Source organism: Spea bombifrons, chromosome 2, assembly GCF_027358695.1.
Source record: "Spea bombifrons isolate aSpeBom1 chromosome 2, aSpeBom1.2.pri, whole genome shotgun sequence".
Lineage (NCBI taxonomy): Eukaryota > Metazoa > Chordata > Amphibia > Anura > Pelobatidae > Spea > Spea bombifrons.
Genome location: NC_071088.1, coordinates 88,137,845 through 88,161,949, shown reverse-complemented (window position 1 = coordinate 88,161,949; position 24,105 = coordinate 88,137,845). Strand labels below are relative to the sequence as shown.

At 38.0% G+C, this 24,105-nt stretch overlaps 1 protein-coding gene across 1 annotated transcript; it reads right to left on the bottom strand.

Annotated features, from left to right (window-relative positions):
- Window positions 1-3,099: 3,099 nt before the first annotated feature.
- Window positions 3,100-24,099, bottom strand: LOC128473043 (cytochrome b-245 heavy chain). The gene is made up of 13 exons (XM_053455072.1): window positions 23,999-24,099; window positions 23,312-23,407; window positions 22,665-22,775; window positions 18,318-18,402; window positions 16,867-17,015; window positions 16,361-16,551; window positions 15,316-15,439; window positions 15,112-15,204; window positions 11,759-12,012; window positions 10,292-10,454; window positions 7,973-8,119; window positions 5,971-6,095; window positions 3,100-4,007 (listed from the first exon to the last, which is right to left on the bottom strand). The coding sequence occupies exons 1-13, from the start codon at window positions 24,041-24,043 to the stop codon at window positions 3,881-3,883; spliced, it is 1,710 nt and encodes a 569-aa protein (XP_053311047.1). The 5' UTR covers window positions 24,044-24,099; the 3' UTR covers window positions 3,100-3,880.
- Window positions 24,100-24,105: the final 6 nt, after the last annotated feature.

Genomic DNA, 24,105 nt, shown 5'->3' with positions numbered 1-24,105 from the left:
TCTGGATTGATTTGTGTAGAAGGAGAAGTGTTTTTGTACCTCTCTTTCTCCTAGAATCTATCTACCTGGCCTCTTGTGTACTTCTGCAACAAAGGTGGAGCCACGAGCACCACCTCTCTCCACTTCCTCCAATCGGGGGAGAGGGTATGCCCGGAAGCTTCACCCCATTTGTAGATTGCATTGGGAGGAGCAGGGTGGGAATTGTAGAGGCAGGACTCTATCGGGGGTCACGTAACGTGAGGTTACGCAACCTTGCGTTTAAACGTGAGGCTGCTCACCGGCCGAGGGAAAGCTGTAGTTGAGGTGAGGTGGCATCTTGGCCTTTCCACCAGGCCGAATGTTGCTATCCATTCCCTAATGTAGGGTCACTCTGCCCAAGTGCACCAAAGAGAGCCCTGCTGTGCTGCTGGGTGCTAGTTTCTCCTTCATGCTTGTGGTATCTCTATTGCTGAGGGAACTCATACATTACATGACATGAGTTAAAACATATGCCTGTTTTTTGGAGCTTATTTGTTATTGCAGGTTGTGTGATAATTGCTGCTCAATAACTTGTAATAGATTTAATCATTGAATCCACCCCTTTGTAATTGTTACAGGAACTAATAAAGGCTTTAAAATATTCCTGGGTATTATTTATTAATGAGAAGACAGAAGCTGCTCAATTATGGTATCTCATATTGTTTATTACAGTAATTATGAAACACATTATCTGTTCTTGGAAACCAAAATGCAGAGTCTGATTTTAACTATGTAATTTTTGCATGCCTGGGAACTTGTGTGCTTTCTCTCGTCCTAATCATAAGAGGCAGGAAGGGGTAGTGGCAAAGACAAAGGGGCAGACTAGCCATAAATAGGGGCAGGACTAGCCATAAATAGGGGCAAGATGAGAACAAGGGAGGGGAGTAGGCATGACATCACTTTTCTACCTGACACACTGACTCAAAGCCCTGGTAATTATCTTCTCGGTAAATCTCAAGAGTTCCCCGGAATGAATACATGTAATTACTACACATACATAAAACTCAAAATGTTATTGATTATTAAACCATGATTCCCCTTTTCCATATCCACACAAAATTATACATCATTTTGTTTAGGGCAAATAGGGCATTCTTTTAAAACCATAGAAATATATAAAACATAATCATTATTAGTGGGGAAAAACTATACTAAAATAGGATTTTTTTATTTTTTTGCAATTTTGACTAGAATTTCTTCAACACTGCAGATGAACAGCTGAAACTAATTTATTTTCGGGAACATCCCCTGATTACAGTAAAACCCCCATACATATTTTGTATATGTTCAATATTATATATTTATTAATACTAGTGGCTCAAGTGGTTTGGAAGTAGTCTTATATAATCACTGTGTATAATCACTGTGATCAGCAAGCAGGGATTCTTTTGGGTCTCTAATGACCTCCAGTGGTTGTCAGCATTGTGTAATCAGACATCTCTACAGTGAACAGCAGTTGTGCTGAGCAGGAAGATAGTCTGATCTTTCTGTATAGCAGCAAGACAACGCCATCCCTGCCATTGTAACAAAGTCAAGATCTACCAGTCCTAAGGGGCATCTTGGCACAGTTTTTCAGGGGCGCAAATGCTTTACGTTTCCTCATGTACTTGCTTCCAACACCTCTCCATTTATCTACCACCCAAAAGTGATTTAAAAGTAATTTAGAGCTTTAGTTTAATTGAATTCAAAGGGAACAGAGTTTGATGTCCTTTTATAGGCCCCATTTTAAGAAACTGAACAAAACATATTCTTATTAACCTTACTGTGTATTTATATATTAATTGGTAGAAAGACATTTCAAAAGTGTAAAGAAAACCCAGAGTTTCTTCACATGCCAAAATCCTCAGTTTCACATCCTCAGTTCCAAAAAATAAGCAAACTTTTTCTTAAAATCTAAAAAAGGAAGGGAAGTTATCAAAATGTTTTTACGTAACACTAAATACCATTTTTAAATTGGCTTTCAAACTTCTTGTTTAATAATGTTATTCAGTATTGACACACAATTCTTTAAAGCAAAAGTTCTTCCTGCATCTTGTGTATTCTACACTGTAATGAAATCCATGCACATTATCTTGTCATATTGAGCATTATGCCTAGCCAGCACAGATGCCATAGCGAACTTACTTTGCACTGTGCGGCTTTAAAATGCAGTGTGCCAGGCTATGACATCATATCCCAACACTCAGCATGCAGACGCCCTCCGAGGTAAGTGGTATAGGGTGGCTGGTGCGCTGCCCTGGGTCAGTCCTAGGACAGAGCCCAATCAAGAAACTGTTATCCTATAAAATGAGAATACTCGCAATTCATACATTTATTTAGAATCTTGCGATCTCCAAGAATCCATTTTCCATTGATAAACAATGAAAAGAATCAACTTAATAAATCTCTTCATTTCTGCAATTAAAATCTCTTCCATGGACACATAATGGTAACTCATCATCAGAAGCCATTTCCAAATTAAATAACAATTGCTTGCATTCTTTTTTGTATGAGACCATTATTTACAATTTCATGTGTGGGAGACTAGGCTACTGTAGATTCATCATTGCATAGCTTAGTTTAAAAGTCTAAAGGCAAAGTGAAGCCTCATTAAAATACAACTTATATTAACACGCAGACATTTTTTGGACAAACTGAGACCTTCGAGCATCCAAATACACTTTGTTTTAGATCTTTGCTTCACTTGAGGCCAATAAATCCTTCGAACTCTGGGTTTCACCAAGAGACAGCAGGTAAAGTGCTGCTTCTCCAGGTCACCAAGGGGACACTCTGGGTCATGAGATGGGGGGTGGGGCAGGCCCCACTTCCCCTCCAATTATGGTGTTTTCCAGTATGTGGGGCTAGCCCTGCACATAAAATCGCCGGGACCACCAACCTTCATTGGTGGGACCGCCCACCATCGTCAGAGGGACCACCTATCCCCATCCTGCAAAGGGAGGGCTCTAGGTAGCTGGAGTCTTAAAGTTCCCAGGTATGCCCATGAAGCCCAAGCCTGTTCATGTGCCTTGCTGTTCTTGTATAACTTGCTTACTTTCTCTATGCAGAAATCAATTACTAAAATGAAATCAAAGCGTTATAGAGTTTTTTAACTTACTTTTGAACATTTTTATTGAGTTTTCAAAGATAAAAACAAAAACAAAGAAACCAGGGTACAACATAATTGCAAAATGACACAGTACCCCAGTAACGTCCCCCCAAATGACCATCAAATGAGAAAAAAAGAAAAGAACACTGTGATACAGGGAAGCTAGCAAGAAAACTCTAAACTGTAATTCCCTCCCCCCAAACGAACCATTGCAACATAGTTATCAAGTAAAACCATTGAACGTCTTACACACACTGGTTTCTTCCCCGGAGCAACTGTGCAATTAACCTAGACGTATCCTGGAATGTTTGTCGTGTCTGAAGTTTCAAGGTATTGTCTAGTGTGTCAATAAAATGTTCTCATACCTTAAAAAACGATTTGGTGTCTCTTTCTTTGTTCAATGATGTGTCTAACCAGTCCATTCTAAACAGAAATAATAATTTTGTACGTAATAGAAGCAGGACGATACATGTAAGATAAACATGTGTTGTATCAGGTAACAGCCCAAAAATCGCAACCTCTGGAGTGATTGGTTTCTTTAACTTAAGAAACCCAAAACATTGGGTATTTATTACGTAGAGGATGTGTGTACAACTAAAGAGACATACTTTCATATGAAAATCATTTTAACTAATAGAATCATATACATGTTACACAAAAAAAAACATTTAATTCACATCAAAACATGAAGTTAATAAATGGTTGGTTTAAGCATGGAAGCTACCAAGTGTAATTCTGTTAACTGATGAAAAGCGGAATTTTTAAGCAATTCAGTAATTAGAAGTTTTCTTTATTAAAGATGAAATGAACTCCTCTTGGGTCGACGCTAGAATTTCCAATGCATTGTTTACTGAGAGTTTCGGCCAGGTTTTCTGGACCACACAGGAAAACCCCCACTCTTGAGCTATAAGAGGAAGTGAAAGAATATGTAAATAATATTTTTTTATTCATAGCAGAGTAAGTAATTTTGTGTGTAAAATATTTACTTTTTTGACCTTACAACAGAATTCTGCAAAATGTAATTTAACCTACAGTTGTGCTCAAAAGTTTGCATACCCTGGCAGAAATTGTGAACTGTTGGCATTGATTTTGGAAATATGACTGATTATGCAAAAAAACTGTCCTTTAGGCTAGCGATCATATGAACCCATTTATTATCACATAGTTGTTTGGCTCCTTTTTAAATCATAATGATAACAGATATCACACAAACGGCACTGATGAAAAGTTTACATACCCTTAAATGTTTGGCCTTGTTACAGACACACAAGGTGACACACAAAGGTTAAATGGCAATTAAAGGTTAATTTCCCACACCTGTGGTTTTTTAAATTGCAATTAGTGTCTGTGTATGAATAGTCAATGAGCTTGTTAGCTCTCACGTGGATGCACTGAGCAGGCTAGATACTGAGCCATGGGGAGCAGAAAAGAACTGTCAAAAGACCTGCGTAACAAGCTAATGGAACTTTATAAACATGGAAAAGGATAGAAAAAGATATCCAAAGCCTTGGAAGTGTCAGTCAGTACTGTTCAAACACTTATTAAGAAAAAATTTAAAAAAAGTGGAAAATTCAGGATCTCTTCATATTAAGCCAGATCAAGTAGACTAAGAAGGATTTCGTCCACAACTACCAGAAGAATTGTTCGTGATACAAAGAAAACCTCACAGGTCACTTCAGGAGAAATACAGGCTGCTCTGTTCCAGCACAAGAATGACCCTAAGCACAAGGCCAAGTTGTTTCTCCAGTGGCTACAGCAAAAAAAGACAAAGGTTCTGAAGTGGCCATCACAGTCTCCTGACCTTAACATCATCAAGCCACTCTGAGGAGGTCTCAAAAGTGCACAACTAAAGACTCTGCATGACCTGCAGGTATTTTGCCATGATGAATACAACGTGTAAGAATTTCTGCACGCTGTCATTGATGCTGAAGGGGGCAATAAACAGTATTAAGAACTTAGCAGGCTTTTAAACAGAGGTCATTTCATTTGTTTCTTTGTTGCCATGTTTTGTTGCCAAAAATAATAATTAAAAAATATATATATATATGTAAATATTTTTTTATTTGAAATACCCTGGGGTGCCTAGTCTTCAAAGATATATGGTTTGATGGGGTAAATTGCATTGGCCACCATCACAGAAACCCCGAAATAGCATAGGGCTGAAGAATTACCAGATTTGGACAAAATGGTTTTGAAAACGTTACTTATTGCCCCATAATGTGCAGAAAAAAGCAACATAAAACATAAAAAAATTGGGTATTTTTAAACTCAGGACAAATAGTAGAATCTGTTTAGCAGTTTTATTCATTAGCTTTTATAGATGAGTAAAAGTACAAGTCTGAAAAAGTCCCTTTTTTCTAAATTTTTCACCGTATTTTATACTTTTTCTATATAGTAAATTATATGATGCAATCAAAAACTTGAAAGCCGGTCTTGTCCTGAGACCTTGCAGCAAAACAATATATAACTTGTGTGGGTTCAGTAAACGGGAAAGAAGAAAATTACAGCTAAACACAAGCCCCACAGAAACAGCCCCACAGAAACAGCCATTGTCAGGAAAGGTACAAAAATTAAATCAGCCATTGTCACGAAGGGGTTAAAAATGGTACATATATTACTAATTCTCCAAGGGTATGCAAACTTTTGATCAAAACTGCAGTTTAGTGCCCCCTCATCAAAGAATGCAAGGGAGACACCCCATACGTTTAAAGGGACCTCTGAGCCATCATATACATATGATGGCTGGAGTGCCCCTTTAAATAAATTATATGTAGGACACACTTCCACAATTCAAACAAGCATTGCTTAAATCTACAGTAATATTAGTGATGCCACAACCTCTTGTTGGTAGGAAGCAAGTTGCTTACCTTTGGTGTTGGCTGCCAATGGTTTTAAACTCATTTTCCCAGTTTGGTCTACCATACAAGGTTTTCTGTTTCAGACCTGTAATCACATCCTTCTCTTGGTCATGGTGCAAAGAAAAAGCTGTTGCCTGAGGGCATTATAAAATATAGTCAAACATTCGTAGGATTATTCAATGCAATCCAATAAACAAAAACCTTATGAAATAAAAAAAGAGATTGTTGTAAGATAGCTGGTTTGGATCCTGCACGCTAGCGCTCTGTACTAGTCTTTGCACAACTGCCAACATACTAAATGTATGCCAGATATCAAATTCTATGAACCATCAGGAAGCATGCGATGCGGTTTTTTAAACATTCTTATTATCAGGTACATATCAAACCACTCAAGTGACAAGTCCTAGCTGGGGCATCACATGCAGCTAAAATACTACAATGTGTACCATGCAGTCTGATTCATTTTAAAAATCCAATTTACATGGGTAGTTGGCTGGAGGTTGTTGTGGTTAAAGGAATTGAATTCCTGATTACAGACAACCAAGAGGCAGGAGGCAATGTTTCAGGTTGCGGAGGAAACATGTTAAGACCTAAGTGGGTAATATAGAGACCCGGAAATTGTAAACCATATAAATGTATGTGCCTTGTAAACCTTGAGGGGTTAAAATTACAACAGGTTCTAAGAGGCAAATATTTTTTTTTGTAGAAAAAGAATATTAAGACATTCTTTTTCATTTATTTTAGAATTAAAACAAATAATAAACAAACCAATATTGTAAGACATTGTAATGAGCATGATAGGGCTTGATTCCTTCCATTTAGTTGTCTGGCCAAAGTGGAGAGAATTATTGTTTGCTATAGGACCATCAAGGTAGATGTTCTACGTTTGGTCAAAAGACTTACCGAATCCTGAAATGATTGGCCTTATCTATAAAACATATTTCTAGCTCTTCTTAACAAATTACTTCTGTCTCTTGGTCATCAACAGAATATTATAATATTGTATAGATGCTGTGTTCTTGGGGTAGCAAGACCACCGCCGGAAATACATTATCACCACTTTGGGCCCAGAACAAGTAAAGAAAAAAGGACTTCCCACAAGTTTTGTAAAATTGCTCTGGTTTTCGGTTTTCAAGATGTTTGAAAAGCAATTATCTCCCTAACGCTCCCCCATTTGTGTGAATCATGATATTGTGTGCATGTTACTATTGCATGGCTTTCACATTATGGTGCTTCATCAAAGTAGTTCAATAGCATGACTAAAGCAAAAACAAGTAAAGAATGATTGGGGGCATCGTATAGCATAACAATTGCGGTATATTATTTTAATTATTGTATTTTCGATGCCAGCTGGATCTGCACATGCATCAAGGTTTACAATAGCTTTTGATAATCAGAACATGGACAGATGAATAGAGCATGAACTTTCAAGAGTCTCTGAAAAAGTTTTTTCTTTTACAGAGTAGATTTGTGTTTTTTAGAACATGGAATTGATAAAGCAGGTGAATAATGTATCATACCGACTAAAAAACACTAACTATGACTAATATCATTCATGTTGCTAACCCTACGTAGCTATGGTATAGTGCTGAAATGTTACAGCCATTTTCTAGAAATGGCTGTCCTTAAGAATTAGGCCATCATGACCCAGGACGCATTAGCTGGAGGGTGTTATATGCTTGACCTCCTCTCTTGAGTGATGTCCCAAGGGGTTGTATTATACTATTATACTATTCCCTAGTAACACTCCCCTCTGGGAGTTTGCAAAAGCCAAGCAACATTACATCAGATATAGATCTCAAAATTGTAATCCTTCTGATCCCCAAATGGAGAAAGTGGTGATTGGCCAACCCATTCCCTGCCACCTTATCAAAATATCCCCATGGCTAGCCAAGCAATAACCACAATGTGTATGAGCTTAGATCTTTTTCCTCTCTAGCTTCTGTCCTTTCCAGGTATGCAAATACATAAACATGTTGCCCCAATTAAACGCTGACTTTTATTTTCTTACCTGAGATTCATCCCAGCCAGTGAGATAGATATTGTAGCTCAGAAAATCAGCATTGTTTTTTTCTTGCATTTGCGTTTCTAGGGACTGGAGCAAATCCGCAAACCACTCAAAAGCCTGTGTGTCTCTGCACAGCCAGTAGAAATAGATCTGTAACAAAGACGTGTATAAAAATCCAGAATATCACCAGGTATTTATATAAGGTTTCTAATGCACACTGGTGTTCTAGAATGAATGCTTTAATTTAACTCCTGGTGTGGCTAATTAATGTAAAAGAAAAACACATAAAATACATGTCCAAATGACAGATAATACTTAAAGGATTATTTCCTGCCGATGAAAGCTCATTAACAACCATCTAAACTAAGATAATGTCATCACCATCATTCTCGACAATGTTTAGTTTGCCTGTCAGAAAGCCAGAGTTAGGTCAATTACCATTTCCAAATATGGAGTGGTAATACTAGATGTGATTTTTATTAATGATCCTGCTGTTAGGTGAGGCAGTTTACCTAATTAATTTACATAGTCTGATCCTAGCCGAGGGAGAAAAACAGTATTGCGCTAATCCTCACTTTTAGAGTGTAGTGAGATATCTGGACTGATTTTGAGGCACATGCCACTTTCCATCTGTCTGCCACTTTCCACCTAGGTGCTACTAAAAAAGGAGTTTACCAAGGGATTGATTTATAGTGGATACTCTGCTGATACTCATTGAGCTGTCGTGCTTACTTAATTAATGAATCAGATATTCAACTCTTTTTGCATTTTACCCTAGTTAATTATCTGCAATATTGTCTGCTGTCCTTCTTAATGAATTGAGTATTTTGGAATTGCACAACCATTCCTTTTGTTTGCTATTTGTGTATGGTGAATTATTAGCAGCGTTTAGGGATCCTTCCTTCTCTCTATTGTGGCTGAGATTTTATTGTTGTGTATTGACACATTGACACATCAATTGACACATACCTAACAAGCAGCTGACCCTTATATCTAGTCCGACTCTGGAGGCTCACAACACTTTTTATCTGTGTGCCAACTTCCCAAGTACCACTAAAAAGGAAATTGACCAAAGAGTGCAACAAGGGCACAAAGGACAAATATGGACTTGGAAGCATCCCTTCAAGCAATACTTTGCCCATCATTTACCAACTGCTGCCATACTGACTTCATGTTGACTCCTACTCCTTTTAATCCGCCCTACTCTTCTACTGGCACCATGCTCACCATCCTCTTGTTTTTATTCTCAGTCTCCTCCATCATGAATATGATGTTTCTCTCTCTCTTCCCAGCCACCAGCATCAAAACACTATATTTTTATTGCTCCTTCATTATTATCTTACTTCCCTTTCCTATGGTGGCCTTCACCATACTCACACTTCCAGAACTGATGACCTGAAATAGTGGTGGTGCACTATTTAACCTAATTTCCGCCATAACATTATGACCACTGACAGGTGAAGGGTAAAAGCACTGATAATCTTGTTATTATTGCACCTTCCAGTGGGCGGAATATATTAGGCAGCAAATGAACATTTTGTCCTTAAAGTTGATTTGTTAGAAGCAGGAAAAATTGACAAGCAACTTTTACTAGGGCCAGATTGTGATGGCTAGAGGACTGGGTCAGAACATCTCCAAAACTGGTCAGTACCTATCACAGTGCATCGTAGTTTGTTGCGTATGGGGCTGCGTAGCCGCAGACCAGTCAGGGTGCTCATTGACCCCTGTCCACTGCCAAAAGCATCTACAATGGGCATTGAGTATAAGAACTGGAGCAGGGATCAATGGAAGAAGGTGGCCTGGTCTGATTAATCACGTTTTTTTTACATCACGTGGATGGCCGGGTGTGTGCGTTGGTTACCTAGAGAACACATATCACAAGGATGCATCCATGGAGGCGCCACCTTGCAACTTACAGGACTTAATGGATCTGCTACTAACATCTTGTGCCACATACCACAGCACACCAAAGGTCTAGTGGAGCAAAAGAGGAACCTACACAATATTAGGCTGGTGGTCATAATGTTATGGCTGATCGTGTATAAATCAATGCATTTACAATATGAAGAGGTTTATTCACTAATGGTAGATTTGCATTTCACCTCCTCCATTTCACTATACAGTGAACTTTTGGTGTGTAGGCAAATCTGCAAATGTTCCCAAAACCGCCTTACACACTGAATTATGCATTATACAGGGAAAGTTTATGGTCTACACATATCATTATAACAGGTACTACATGTTTGTATTATTCAAAATCTATGAGACCATGTGATCCAATCTTTTTGGTTGCATTCTTTAGAGAGCAGTGACAGCACTCACCTTCTTTAGCCTGAGGGTAGATGCATCACTGCAATATCTGTACCAGACAGACTTCAGAACTGAAGCAAATGGAGTGACACCGATCCCAGCTCCCACAAGCACGGCAACTTCATAGCTGAAAACATCTTCACTTGCTGTTCCAAAGGGACCATCCACAGCAATCCTTACAAGAGCACAAAGACAAATAAACTGGTTTAAATGATATAGTGTGATGTCACTGATGTTTGAGCCCAATATTAAACAAGATACAAACAGTTCAAATAATATGGAGGCAGACGCCCGTGCAGTTTTGTGCTTTTTAAAATTTGTGTATATTAAATTCCATTTTTTGTTCTGTGAGGGGTGCAATGTTCCCCTCTCAGAGATAAGGAATCGTTTTAGTTATTATGTATGGTTACATCACATTCCTCTTCAAATGCATATACTGGCAATTTTTAGAGCAATAATTAGGTCATCATTCGAAAAACATGTTTGGTGTTATTACACTTTGTATATGTTTGTGTCATTGGTGTACCCCGTACAATAATTTTACAGAAGATGTATTGTCCACCTAGAGCAATAAACCATAGGAGCCTCACGTGGGCCAGTACCTGGCTAATGAGGCACAGAGGTGTGTTGCCTGAAAGCCCTCCTTTTCATCAGTTTTTGGTTCGTGTGGATGTCAATAATTTAATTTCCTTATACTGCAGGTAAATCCAGCTGTGCTGTACTAACCCAATTGCCCATCTTTAACTGTTCTGGCCCTTTTACTAGAACACGTATGAATGAGACATGATAGCAGACAGTTTGCAGATATTGTATCTGTGCTGGCATTAAATACTGAAAACTACAAATACAGCTGTTAAGTGGGAGTTAGGAATGGGTTTTTGTCATCTCCTGACCCAGGGTAGCACCCCTAGCCTCTCTTCTTCTGACCACACATTGTCTGCTCTGTGCTCCACCTCAGAATACAAAAGGGAAGAGATATTATGGAGTCTTAGGACGGTGGGTACATAAATGTGCCAGTTACAAGGAAGATTATGTGTCCCAACTGGCCTACTGAGCAATTGCACACCAGGTAACCTGATAACCCAACCACTGATAATGTGGAACAGAGGCTATTCTTCCCCACTTAGGCCTAAATACACAACTGCCCACAAGTCCCCAGTCCAGCAAAGTTGAGGTAAGTATGGCTTTTTATATATTATTTTTTATATATTAATACAAATTGGCACATTTATCTGAAGCACGCAAAATGAAATAAAACACTATAAACATAGTTACACAACAAAACAACAAGTTCTTTCTATGAAATATGACACATTGATATACTGTGCAAAGCATTTAATAACCATCTAGACCATGTGCTAAAACAGATAAATTCATAATAATATTGTTTTAAAATGAGTATAATGTGTCTACTAATAAGCAATGTATTCTCAGACAGTTGAGCTTAGTGAATCCAACTCATTGACTTTATAAACTTACTTAGGCAGCTTCCATGCTTCTTGAAATTCAGTCTTATCACATCCACAAACCTTAGCCAATTCTTCTGTCCAGTCTCCAACTATTCTAATGTGAATGCTGAAGAAGTCTTCTTCTGGTGCAGAGGTCAAAGTAAATGGATGCCACTCTAGGCTGGACACTGCTGAACATTGGACAAATATATACTGCCCCACTTCCATCTTGAAGCCCTTCTTTTTCATCTGCAGCTCGTAGGTTTTGAAAGGATGTGTGACAACCTAGTGAGTAAAAAAGGCCATAATATTGTGTGTGTGTGTGTATATATATATATATATATATATATATATATATATATATATTGCAATTTTTACAGAGATTTTCTTATTGTGAGACTCAAATCACTTTACAAACATGTAAAAAGACATAAATTAAGAGTTTCTGATGGTCAGATGAGCTGACTGATTGCCTGATGAAAGAGGTGGGTCTTTGGCTTTTTGTTTTTTGGAAAGTTTTTGTAATGAGGGTGCCTCTTTGATTGAGCGGGGTAGAGAGTTTTATATTGTGGGAGCTGCGAGGCTAAATGCACGGGAACCAGACGAGAAGATGCAGAAACATGGATTAATGTTGGCATGTAATCCAGTGGAATTAGGTGTTGTGTCCTGGCTATGTTTCTCAGATGAAATATATAACGAATGTAGTTGATACTTAATTATGCCAATGAATTGCAATCCAGGCATAAGATACTTTTTCCCAAACTTTTTTGCATCTCTTGTTAAACTGCTTTTGTGGGTTACTAGGTAATGTACTTTATTGTCCACAAGAGCTTTACCCATTTTCCTTGTTTGAAAGAATATATGTCCTTAGAAATCTAGAAATATGTGCGTTTAATTTGGGAGGTGGGTTTGACCGGTAGGAGACATCTGTCGCATCACAATGTCAGATTTGAAGGTGGGTTTGACCGGTAGGAGACATCTGTCGCATCACAATGTCAAATTTGAACCATGAGATACTTATCTGATTGGCACCGACAACCAGGGGCGGGCTGGGCCGGGGTGCAATTGCCCCCCAAAATCTAATCTAAACGGCCGCTGGGTGCTGATGCCGCCGGCCGGCGCTACTTTAATACTTTTTTTTTTAAATTTAATATGGCAAGCCGGATCGGCTATTAAATGAAAAAAATAATAGTATTAAAGCAGCGCCGGCCGGCGGCATCAGCACCCAGCGGCCGTATGTGATGGCCGCCAAGTGATGGGAGCAGCGTGAGGGGTGAAAGCTCCGCCCCTTCGCACTCACCTTTCACCCCTCACGCTGCTCCCATCACTATGCGGCCATCAGGTTGTTGGAAATCGAATCTAAACGGCCGCTGGGTGCTGATGCTGCCGACCGGCGCTACTTTAATACTTTATTTATTTATTTTTAATATGGCAAGCCGATCCGGCATATTAAAAAAATAAAAAAAAGGATTAAAGTAGCTCCGGCCGGTGGCATCAGCACCCAGCAGCCGTTTAGATAAGTTTTCCAGCAGTCTGATGGCCGCATAGTGATGGGAGCAGCGTGAGGGGTGAAAGGTGAGTGCGAGGGGGCGGAGCCACTTCACTTGACTTGCCCCCCAGGCCTTAGGCTGCCAGCCCTCCCCTGCACAGGAAAGATCTGCGAGAAGCAGTTAGGTCTGGAAATATTTGGACACTGACACAATTTTCATAATTTTGGCTCTGTAAGCCACCACAATGGATTTGAAATGAAACAACCAAGATGCAATTAAAGTTCAGACTTTTAGCTTTAATTCAAGAGGTTGAAGAAAAATATTGTATGAAAGGTTTAGGAATTGAAACCATTTTCATGCACAGTCCCCTTATTTTAGGGCATCAAATGTAATTGTAAATGAATGTGTAAATCAACACACTCATAAATAAAATGTTTATTTTTAATACTTTGTCAAGAATCCTTTGCAGACAATGACTGCTTTAAGTCTGGAACACATGGACATCACCAAACACTTCCTCCTTTGTGATCCTTTGCCAGGCCTTCGGTTGTTTGTTTGTGGGTCTTTCTGCCTTAAGATTTGTGTTTAGCAAGTGAAATGCATGCTCGTTTGGGTTGAGATCAGATGATTGATTTGGGCGAATTAGGCTGAATCTGAGCACACAATATATCCCTATACACTTCAGAATTCATCCTGCTTCTGACACGTAATCAATAAACGCTAGTGATCCAGTGGCATTGAAAGCCATGCATGCCCATGCCATCACACTGCCTCTACCGTGTTTTAGAGATGATGTGGTATGCTTCGGATCATGAGATGTTCCAAGCCGTCTCGATATTTTTTTCTTCCTATCATTTTGGTATAAATTCATCTTCATTTTTTCTGTCCAAAGAATGGTAATCAAGAACTGTGCTGGCTTTTGTTTAGATGTTTTTGATAACGTCTAATCTGGCCTTTCTATTATTAAAGCTTATAAATGGTTTCCACCTTGTGGTGAACCCTCTGTATCTGCTCTTCTGAAGTCTCCACTTTATGGTAGACTTGTATAATGATATGCCTACCTCCTGGAGAGTGTCCTTCACTTGGCTGCATGTTGTGAAGGGGTTCTTATCATACAATCATCCACTGTTGTCTTCTGTGGACTTCCAGGCCTTTTTTGTGTTGCAGAGGTCACCAGTGTACCAAACTGTTGATTTAGCCACTCCTAATGTTCCTGCTATCTCTCTGATGGATTTCTTCTTTTTTTGCAGCCTAAGGGTGGCCTGTTTCACTTGCATTGAGAGCTGCTTTTACCACATGTTGTGGGTTCACAGCAACAGCCTACCCAAAAATGCCCACCCCTGTCCATGAAACAGCTTTTGAGTCAATTGTCCATTTACTTTGGGTGCCTGAGAGACTGCACTTTAAGTCAATATTCATTATTTAACTGTAACTTGAATTTATTTTGGTAAACAGCTGAAACTTGTGTCAGTGTCCAAATATTTCCAGTCCTAACTGTAAGTGCCTAGCGTTCTGAGTCCACTGTGCAAACCACATATCTTATATGAGGTTGGCACTCTAAAGGTTAAAATTGTTGCTGTCCTCAGCAAATGTCTCTGCTTAGTTAAAATCTTGTCATCATAAAATACCTCTTATAGGCTGTTAAAAATAAGAACTGATTGCATAAAACCATAAACCAAAACCAATACAGGTAAACAATTATAATTGTCAAAAATTATAACAACATTATGAAAATATTCAAAATGTATTTGTAATATTAACTTCCTGCATTATTTAAATTAATAAAGTAATCAAGAGTCTGGTTATCTGCAATATCTGGTGCGGTTTTACAAAATTTGAATAGAAAGCTCTTGTGTTTGTACCTTTATAATATGACGCATTTAATAAACACTACCTTTGTTATGACCACCTTCTGTTGTGACCTCCAAAATCGTATCAGTCTTTCGAAGAGATAAAGGATCATTGGAGCTACCACCCACTTCCAAGTCTAAAAAAGAACAACCAATTTAGTGTAAGAAAACAGAGCACCTTACACAATCCCCAGTGTTTGAAGTATAATGGAATCAGTAGGTGGGTACTCTCTACATGGAAATCATACCATTGGTTCATTCCCTGCAAATTGTGGAGTAGGGCACTTTGGGTCGAGGCCCCATTGAGTGAAGTTATTTTTACAAATGTCAGGATTGTTTTCACCCAGATTAGTCTGCTTTCGTACTATTTTCCTAGAAAAGAAAAAAAAGAGAGACATGTAAAATGTACTAGTATGCATTATTGTTATAATATTATTAATGAGGTAGTTCAACTGTAAATATTTCTTTCTAAATCTGTGTTTTTCTCTCTGGGTACTAGGCTAGTCATGTTGGTATAGCGTGAAATTGTTTTTTGGATGACTTGTAACAGAAGCCAGTAACTTAGTAAGTTTATCTAATATAGGTGGTTGTACATAGATGTTGATCACACACAAAGTCCATGTATGTGAGAGTATAAACCATACCCCTACTTTAAAATGTTATTTGTTTGGTTGACCACTTGAATGGGTGAATGAATACTTGAGTGAGTGAATGTATAAGTGTTTTGGGGCAGAAATGGGACAGGCAAGCTGCTTTGGGGCAGAGGCCAACCATGTAATTGTCTGGCTTAGTACATAGTGATCGGGGTTATGTTGCCCTACAGTCAATGTCTGGCTCAGTGTATAGAGATGGGAGTTATGCTGTACCATATCTGATCAGATTTATTTAAACTTGTTTAATTTATTTAGAAGTTAATTTATTTTTTCAGATTTCTAGTTTTTTTTCCAGTTGACATATATTTTTTCAATTTGTGAAATAAATATTCTTGCCAATATAAATTTTTTGTGGGTGTCTTTACATTTTAAAGTGTGTGGGGGTCCCACATACAGGATCTGCCCTCGGGTACCAAATACCCTAGGTACGCCCCTGAAGTGGACTCACCATCATATAAAAGCAATAGCATGTTTCTGCTGATTTGACCATTCCATTGCTTGCTATGGTGGTAAGACTACTTTCCCAACTCTGCATATATTTATTAATTCTAATACTAAACGTATGCTGCTTTCTCTCTGTATATGTAGATTAACGTAGGCCTTTCCCATCTTGTTATACAATATGAAAGAGAATACAAACCCAGCTCCATGGATGACAAGACCAATGAAGAAGATCACGAAGAGGTGATGTGTGTACCAGAAGACTTCAAAGTATGAGCGGCGAATTGTTTTTGTAGACGACGTGATTATAAGAATCAATGCCAAGGTTATCACCACTCCAGTAAGCCCAGCTAAAAAGGTGAATGCCACATTAATTCCTCCTATAGGGTTCTGAAAAGCACACAATATGTTATTTTTTAAAGCAGCTCTGACTGTATTACCCAATATAAAACACATGGATTTCCAAAAAAACAATGCTAAAAGCTGGGGTTGCATTATGTATTTGTTTATTTAATTTATTTATTTTGGAATCTGTTTTTTTGTTGATGTCCTATTGAGTAGTTTGGACACATGTTCTAGATGTGACAATTTTTTATAATGAAAATATTTATTTAAAAAACAATTTGTAGAAGGGGAGTATTAGGTACTTTCTTGAGCTCCACGTGTATCTAAATAACAAGAAACAAAAGGAAATACTCCACTTACTGGAACTTTAGAGCGGACAAAGTTTAGGTAGGTTTCGTTTTCCCCAAAACCAAGTTCAGACAGCGCACCCTTGATTGTTGTTCTGTTTTCCTCCACTTGGGCATCCACCAGTCTTTCCACATTAAATAAATGTGCCGCAGTATGGATAGCTAATGACAACATGACATTATACTGTTTAGACACACAGCTTATAGAATATTATGACTATTTTTAACATAATAAAAGTATAAAGGGCAATGTTCATCAAATATAAAACCCTATTGCAGCAAAGAGTGTTGATACAACATGGATAGTTCACAACAGAAACAAAATGGGCAGACTACGGTAGTTAGGCCAAATGGTTCTTCTTATATGCCTTCAAGTTCTATGTTTCTAAGATGTTACAAAACAATCTCATACTCTATAGTGTGATGGCAGTGTTGCTCGGTGCCTGAAAAGTTAAATATTTACTGATTCAAAAACTTTTGTGTGTGGATCCAGATCAAGGGAATTCTAGATGCAGGAATCAAAAAAATATTAATGTTCTTAAATTCATATAAATGGAGGAATCTTTGTAAGCATTTATCAAATGAAGAATAATTTCAAAGGCGCTTCTTTCTTACACATATAATCAGATACCTGGCTCCTTGCTCTCTATAACTCCTGAATGGTTTATAGAATCCCTGTAACATACTGTCATTGCTTTAGGAAGCCAGAGTTTATGTCATCACACACCAATAAGAAGGTCCATTTTGCTGAATTCTCCTTAGATTTAGAGAGCTGTTCACAAGTGGTTCATATTCACCCAATATTACCCCCAAAATATGATTTTCGCAAGGCATGATTCAGTGCCGACCAGAGTTATTCCACAGGTGAAACTAACCAAGGCTACTAGTTCTTGGCATTTTTTCTTCTATATTAACCATTTACATCTCAAGCAGTTTATTGAGAGGATATGTCAGAATAACACACATTCCCAAATTCTGATTAGCTTTATTGACTTATTACAATATATATGGATTGATTTCCACTTTATCTGCTCAGGATATTTATAGTACTGAGAATCAACCTGCCATTAGCTTTGTTATCTGTGTTTCAAGACAACTCTTCTTCTTTCCTGATTTCCTGACTTATAGCAAAGGTTTCATATCATATTAAATGATCAGCAAACCAGGAATAGAAGGTCAGCTGCATGTGGGTATATTTTAGATTCCAGGCACAGGAACAGCAAAGGTGTTACAGGAATTATGTAAAACAACCTATCAAATATCTAAATATGTTAACATAGAATAAAGTATTTTTTTCATGCTTGTTGAGTATTGTTGATTGTTGTATTCAATTATCAAGTCATACAGATAACAATGCCACACCGCTTTCGTAGTTGTTTTCATACAACAATGGGTTAAAAATCTTTTTGGGACTCAGATGCACCGGAGGCCCGGAGATATAGAGTACATTTACCGGTGACCTACCTGTATGTAAAGCAATCATCCATGCCACCAGCTTATGAAAAGTAAGGTTTCTGTCTAGCTGTCTTCTGATACTTCTTCCACAGCACTGGAACAAAATCCAAGAGCAAAAGTGAATTTAGTAGCATAACATTAACCTGTCTGTGTTATAGAGAAATCGTTAAGGTTAAAGTTATAGATATCTTATAAAAGGCTTTTTTGCAGTTCTCATGGAGGCACTTCATTATACCATATTTTTCATTAATTATGCGTCCTCCCCATAGGATTGTGTGTTTTTCATACCACATGGATTTAAAAGGCATATTAGCTAAGCTCCATGGCCATCCCGTGTATGTTTATCCAGCTCTGGTTTGATACTTTTTTGTTGGTATCCTCATGACACATATCGCTGCTTTAATTCCTGAGCCATATCTATACTATTGATCTCAGTAAGACAGAAGGACGCACTTAAGATATCCTCATCCATGATCTCCAGAGTAACATACAAATTAATTAGCTGTATAAGTTAAATATCACATGCCACTTTTTTATATTGAATACAATAACTAAAAAAAATATAAGTATTTATAGATTAATAATGAACGTGCATGTGATTATTTCTGGCATTTACATAAGTTTGTACTGTACAAACATAGAACACACAAACACATATGTAGTGTGTTCCTATCTTACAGACAAAGTTTACATACAAGTTTACACACACACTTCCTGAAGGCTCTAGTAGACTTTGCTGTCTCCTGCACCTCTCACATCCAGTCACTCCAGCCACTGCCATCTGCATGCTTGGGAACTTTTAGGCTCTGGCTACCAGGAGCCCCCTTGCGGGATGCGGCCAGGACTACCGCTGAAGTCAGTGGGCGTCCCCATTGATGTCGGTGGGCATTCCAGCTGACGTTTTGGGCGTTCCCACTGACGTTAATGGGCATTCCCACTGATGTCGGTGGGCGTTCCTGCCGACATCCGTGAGAGTCCCTGTTGATGTTGCAGGATACCCCCATTTAAGGGGGTAATGGGCTGGGAGTGGGGCATGTCAGGACCCCGTTCTCATGACCTGGAGAATTTGAGTGCGGGTGCTTGTCCAAGAGTCTCCGGGTGAAACCTGGAGAGTTCCCAGGTATGGTCATCTGTGAAATATCTCTCTGTGAAATTGTTAAGCTAGTTTGGCCACTGTCCCCAGGCTTTCTTGAGGTAAAATGGTTTGCTTATTTTTCAACCAAATATCTCCAAATGCATCATGTTTATTAAAACAAATATGTATAGAAATATAGAATTTGATGGCAGACAAGAACTATTTGCTCCATCTAGTCTGCCCATTCTTCCTAATGTAAGGCATCAAACCTTAATCAGTCCTTGGTATGGTCTTAGATTCAGGATAGCTTTATGCCTATTCCATGCATATTGAAGTTCCCTTTAGACTCTATCCCTTCTGCTGGCAAAATGTTTCACTTATTTCCCATGCATGCTTATATTCTCTGACTGTATTCAGCTCTGCCACTTCTGCTGAGAGGCTGTCCCACATATCTTCCTCTTCTGAAACCTACCTTAAATTACATCTAAGCCTTTTACCCTTTTAGATGATGTATGAATAGGTTTATGTTGATAAAGTAATTGAGCGATGTATTAAAAGCTGTGTGAGGTGACATGTATCCCTTCCCTTAATTTTCAGGATTAGGTTTCGAGATAAGGTTCATTGTATCACTTCTCTAAAATGTAAATCAATATAGATCTTTGAACCGTTTTTACGGCTACACAAAACAATCCCGGTTGCGAAAGCTTTGAGTAATATTCTACAAAACTAATGCAATTAGATATTGTTGCAGGGGAAGTGAAAATGGGCTTATCTAAAATCGCTCTTCTAGAAAACCACATGACATTTTGCACTGGAATATCCAAGTCAATATTGTCTAATCTGGTTATGTTACTAAAAATGTCATAAATTAGAGTTTTGAAAGAAAGCACATCTATTTGTATAGACATTTCCTCATTCTGTAGCTTACAGTACTAGATATCCACCTTAACTATGAATAGGCTCAAATACCTGGTGGCACAGCTCTGAATGAACCCCCAAATCTGGTTCAGCTGCCATGTTGTCCTAACTGCACTCTGGAGATGACAGGGACCAGGTTGAAGAAAAAGATTTGTGAGGCACCTTGTGAGACACCATACTAAATCATAGACCCAGTGAAAGATTCTAAACAATTCTAAACTAGGCCCACTAGGCATAGGGTAGCAGAGCTGATCCGTTTTTAACAACATAGCATTCTGTATTTAAGCTGTGCAGCCTTAACATGCGTGTCAGGGGGTGGATGGTGATCTGAAGAGGTACGAGGCAGATGGGGTGCTCCTCTGCCTCAGACAGCCCAAAACAAAATCAGTAGAATCTGTAGTGCATACAAGCATCTCCATATCTACTGGATTATCTTTATGCATACCTACATCTACCTCGAATGTTCGATGACATTTCCATATTATACTACATTCATTGATTTCTGTATATCTTTCTGATTGAGGCTCTCAGCTGAACGTCATTCATTATTTCAAGATTACTTATCTTGGAATTGTTGGAGTATTTTTGCACTCAAGGCGCAAAAAAAAAATCACCTGTTCCTGTGAGTGCAATATTGTGTAGAGAGGGTTTCTCTACTTTGATATATTACACTATTGTTTTTTCTTTATGTATTCTCTTTTATGTTACTCCTGGATTTAAATCTGAAAACGATGTGCATTACAGAAGATTTGTACTTTTTCATTACATTGTATCTTTGGTAAATTAGGGTTATTATAGTATTTGTTGCTTCTCTACACTGAGCCAAGTGCTGTGGTCACTACCTCTTTTGTACTAAAACAAAATAATAATAATCATAATAAGATTTGTCAAAATACAGACCTGGCACTGGGTAGAGCTTAGTCCGATGTATATAAATATACTGTCATTATCAGATGCCTCAACTGAATTAAGAGGTTTGGCTTGGCACTTGCCTTAAAATAACATAAACAAAAATCTAATGGGCATAGATGAAACCATGCCTTTATTTCATAGATGTCCTACCAATCTGTCTTCAACAACGTCTCTTGTACTATAATCGCATCACCTGGTCTGCATTTTTACCAACAAAAAGTCAAGCTTCTGATGCATTTCTGTTACACAGTTGCCAAATTAATATATTTTATTTTAATTAATCAGCTGACTGGCTACCTGACACACCAGGCAAATGCCCAGTAGGCCTTCTGCCAAAATTGCTCCACAGTGTGCACCACTGGCTGCATATGCCCAGCTGCACGCTACGTGACCATAAAAACATAGCATGTAGCCTCTCATAATCAGCTGTCGGCTGCACTTATGTCATAGGCGGCCGCCAGCCTTAAAGTGCCATGGCTGCCTTATTGTTCCCAGTCCACCCTTGATAATGTTCCAATTTTCTTTTTAATAATAAAATATATTTCTAACAACAGCTTCAGACTCTATAAGTATCTTTTGTCTTTAGTGAAGGTCAAAAAAATGGGGTACTTTTCCAGGGCTGTTCATGTCATTCTAGACGGAGCTATACTAGATTATGTTGGTTTTGTTTTAGTAAGAACCTTTATGAACATTAATAATCTTGGGAACTTCCCATGAGGCGTCCTTAGTGCTTCACCCAATGGAAGCCAGAAAGAAGGGGGTAAGAAGAGATTACATTAGGAAAGGAATGAAGACTGAGGAGAGCAAGAACCCACTCTTATCATCCACCGAGATGCAGCAGACAAACCCAGAGGTTCTTGGTATAGAGTATGTTCAATGTAAGCATATCTGACTAATAATATATGTATTGCTTTATGTATATTATTAGCTGTTGCACTCACACTTTCATTGGAGTAGTATAGATCAAAGGGTTATAAATATATTATTCAATATTACACTATATAGGTTTTTCTGTATTTTCTTTTGGTATATACATTAGAGGACTAATATTCTTTAAGAATTTCAGGTTGTAAAGAACCTATTTGAGAGTTAACACTCAGTGGACCGTCTCACCATTTTATTTGTTTAATTGTTATTGTTTATTTGTATATGTGCGAGAGAGAGAGAAAAAAACACGCAGATATTTAGTGCAGCTGGTGTGTGGTGTAGGCGCTGGGTAACTGGCACTTCTGGTTTCCCCGTTTCTGACTATTTTACTTTGGTTTGAAACTGAGTTAATATATAGTTTATGGTTACAAAGATGCCTATAGACAATGTTTGGCAATTATATGGTAATTAGAATTGTGTCTTCAAACACAGTAGACTGCTGCTTGCGATATCCTTTAAGCAGGGTTTGGTAATTATAACTGAAAATGCAAACTTTGGAAAGAGCTTTCTTAACATATACTCACCGCACTGGACCCTCTCAAAAATGACAGCAGATTTCGACATACTGGCAGAAGGATGAGCAAACAGTTGAAATTCAAGCAGGCTGCTGGTGCTCTGGCCCAAGCCAGAGCCGACTGCAATCAAGAATTATTGCAATTAATAAATGATAGGCTAACAAGTTTTAAAAAAAATGTTAATCACATGCTTCATCTGCCTTGTAGAGTTCATCCATGCTACTGAAGCATCTACAATTGTATATACACATTTTAGTACTATGAGTGCTATTTTTTATTATTGCTTTCATCATATTACATAGCACTGTGTATTTCAAGTGTTAACAGTAGTCCTCATTGATGTAATGTAAATATCCCTATATACAAGTTGTGCAATACTCTAAATCTACATTACATTAAAGACAGCTAACCAAGCAATGTTGTGGTTCATATAGAGACCAAATAAATAGGAGATTTATATACGCACTAATCTACCAACTTTCACCCTCCCTGTCAATTGTTCAGAGAAGCATACAATCTACAATCAGCTAGAAGGCCCTCTTTACCAAACATAATGGTTCATCTTAGTCGATTCTAATTTTGTTAGTAAGGTAAAAAGTACTGTGTAAATTGTTGAATGTTGAAAAAAGATAATAATTACTAGGACTGGTACTTACCCCGTAAATTTCTCTGGAGTATATATATTCTCTACCTTCATCGTACACAAGATAGAAGTTCCAAAAGAGGAAGGCATTCAACCCTAGCCACACAAGCTGGAATAGATGGGAAAGAAGCCCTCAGTATATCATGTGAAAGTTAACTGGCACAACACCGAGGTTTACTCACTAAACCAGAGGTTATAGGTAAGTCAGTCTCATTGATTTAGGTATTAAGCGCCAAAATCGGGTGACCTGTGTCCTGCTTGAAATAAGTAGTTAATGCAGCGATATTTTTCTTGGAATTTAATTATACATTAGTAAAGCCCAACTCAGACTTTCTTGCTAGACAAACTTGCTAGGGTTAGTAAAATCTCAAATGTAGGAATAAATCCTACAACAACTTTGATTAGCATTTACTTGAATTTACTAAAATCATCTTCTGTGAAATAAATCAATCCTTTTTTTTTCCATTGAAATATTAATTTAATGTATTAAGTTTGGTTGGGAAAGAGTAAATTATATACATTTTACACAATATTCTAATCTATTTATCACTTTAGGTTCCCGTTCCTTGTTAACTGTCAAGGAAGGAAAACAATCTAAATGCAAAAAAAATATGAAGTGAATACAAAGCAAAGAAATTGCTACAAAACATTAAGGACCTGAGTTTATAGAAGAGAAAATCAGGTTGTGTTCTGTACTTACAATAACAATAATAGAAAGACCTTCATTGACCATCCAGTTGCTCATGTTGAAGATGTTGAGTCTCCTCTGCAGCTGACTACTGAATCTGCAAATGCATCTGCCAGGGG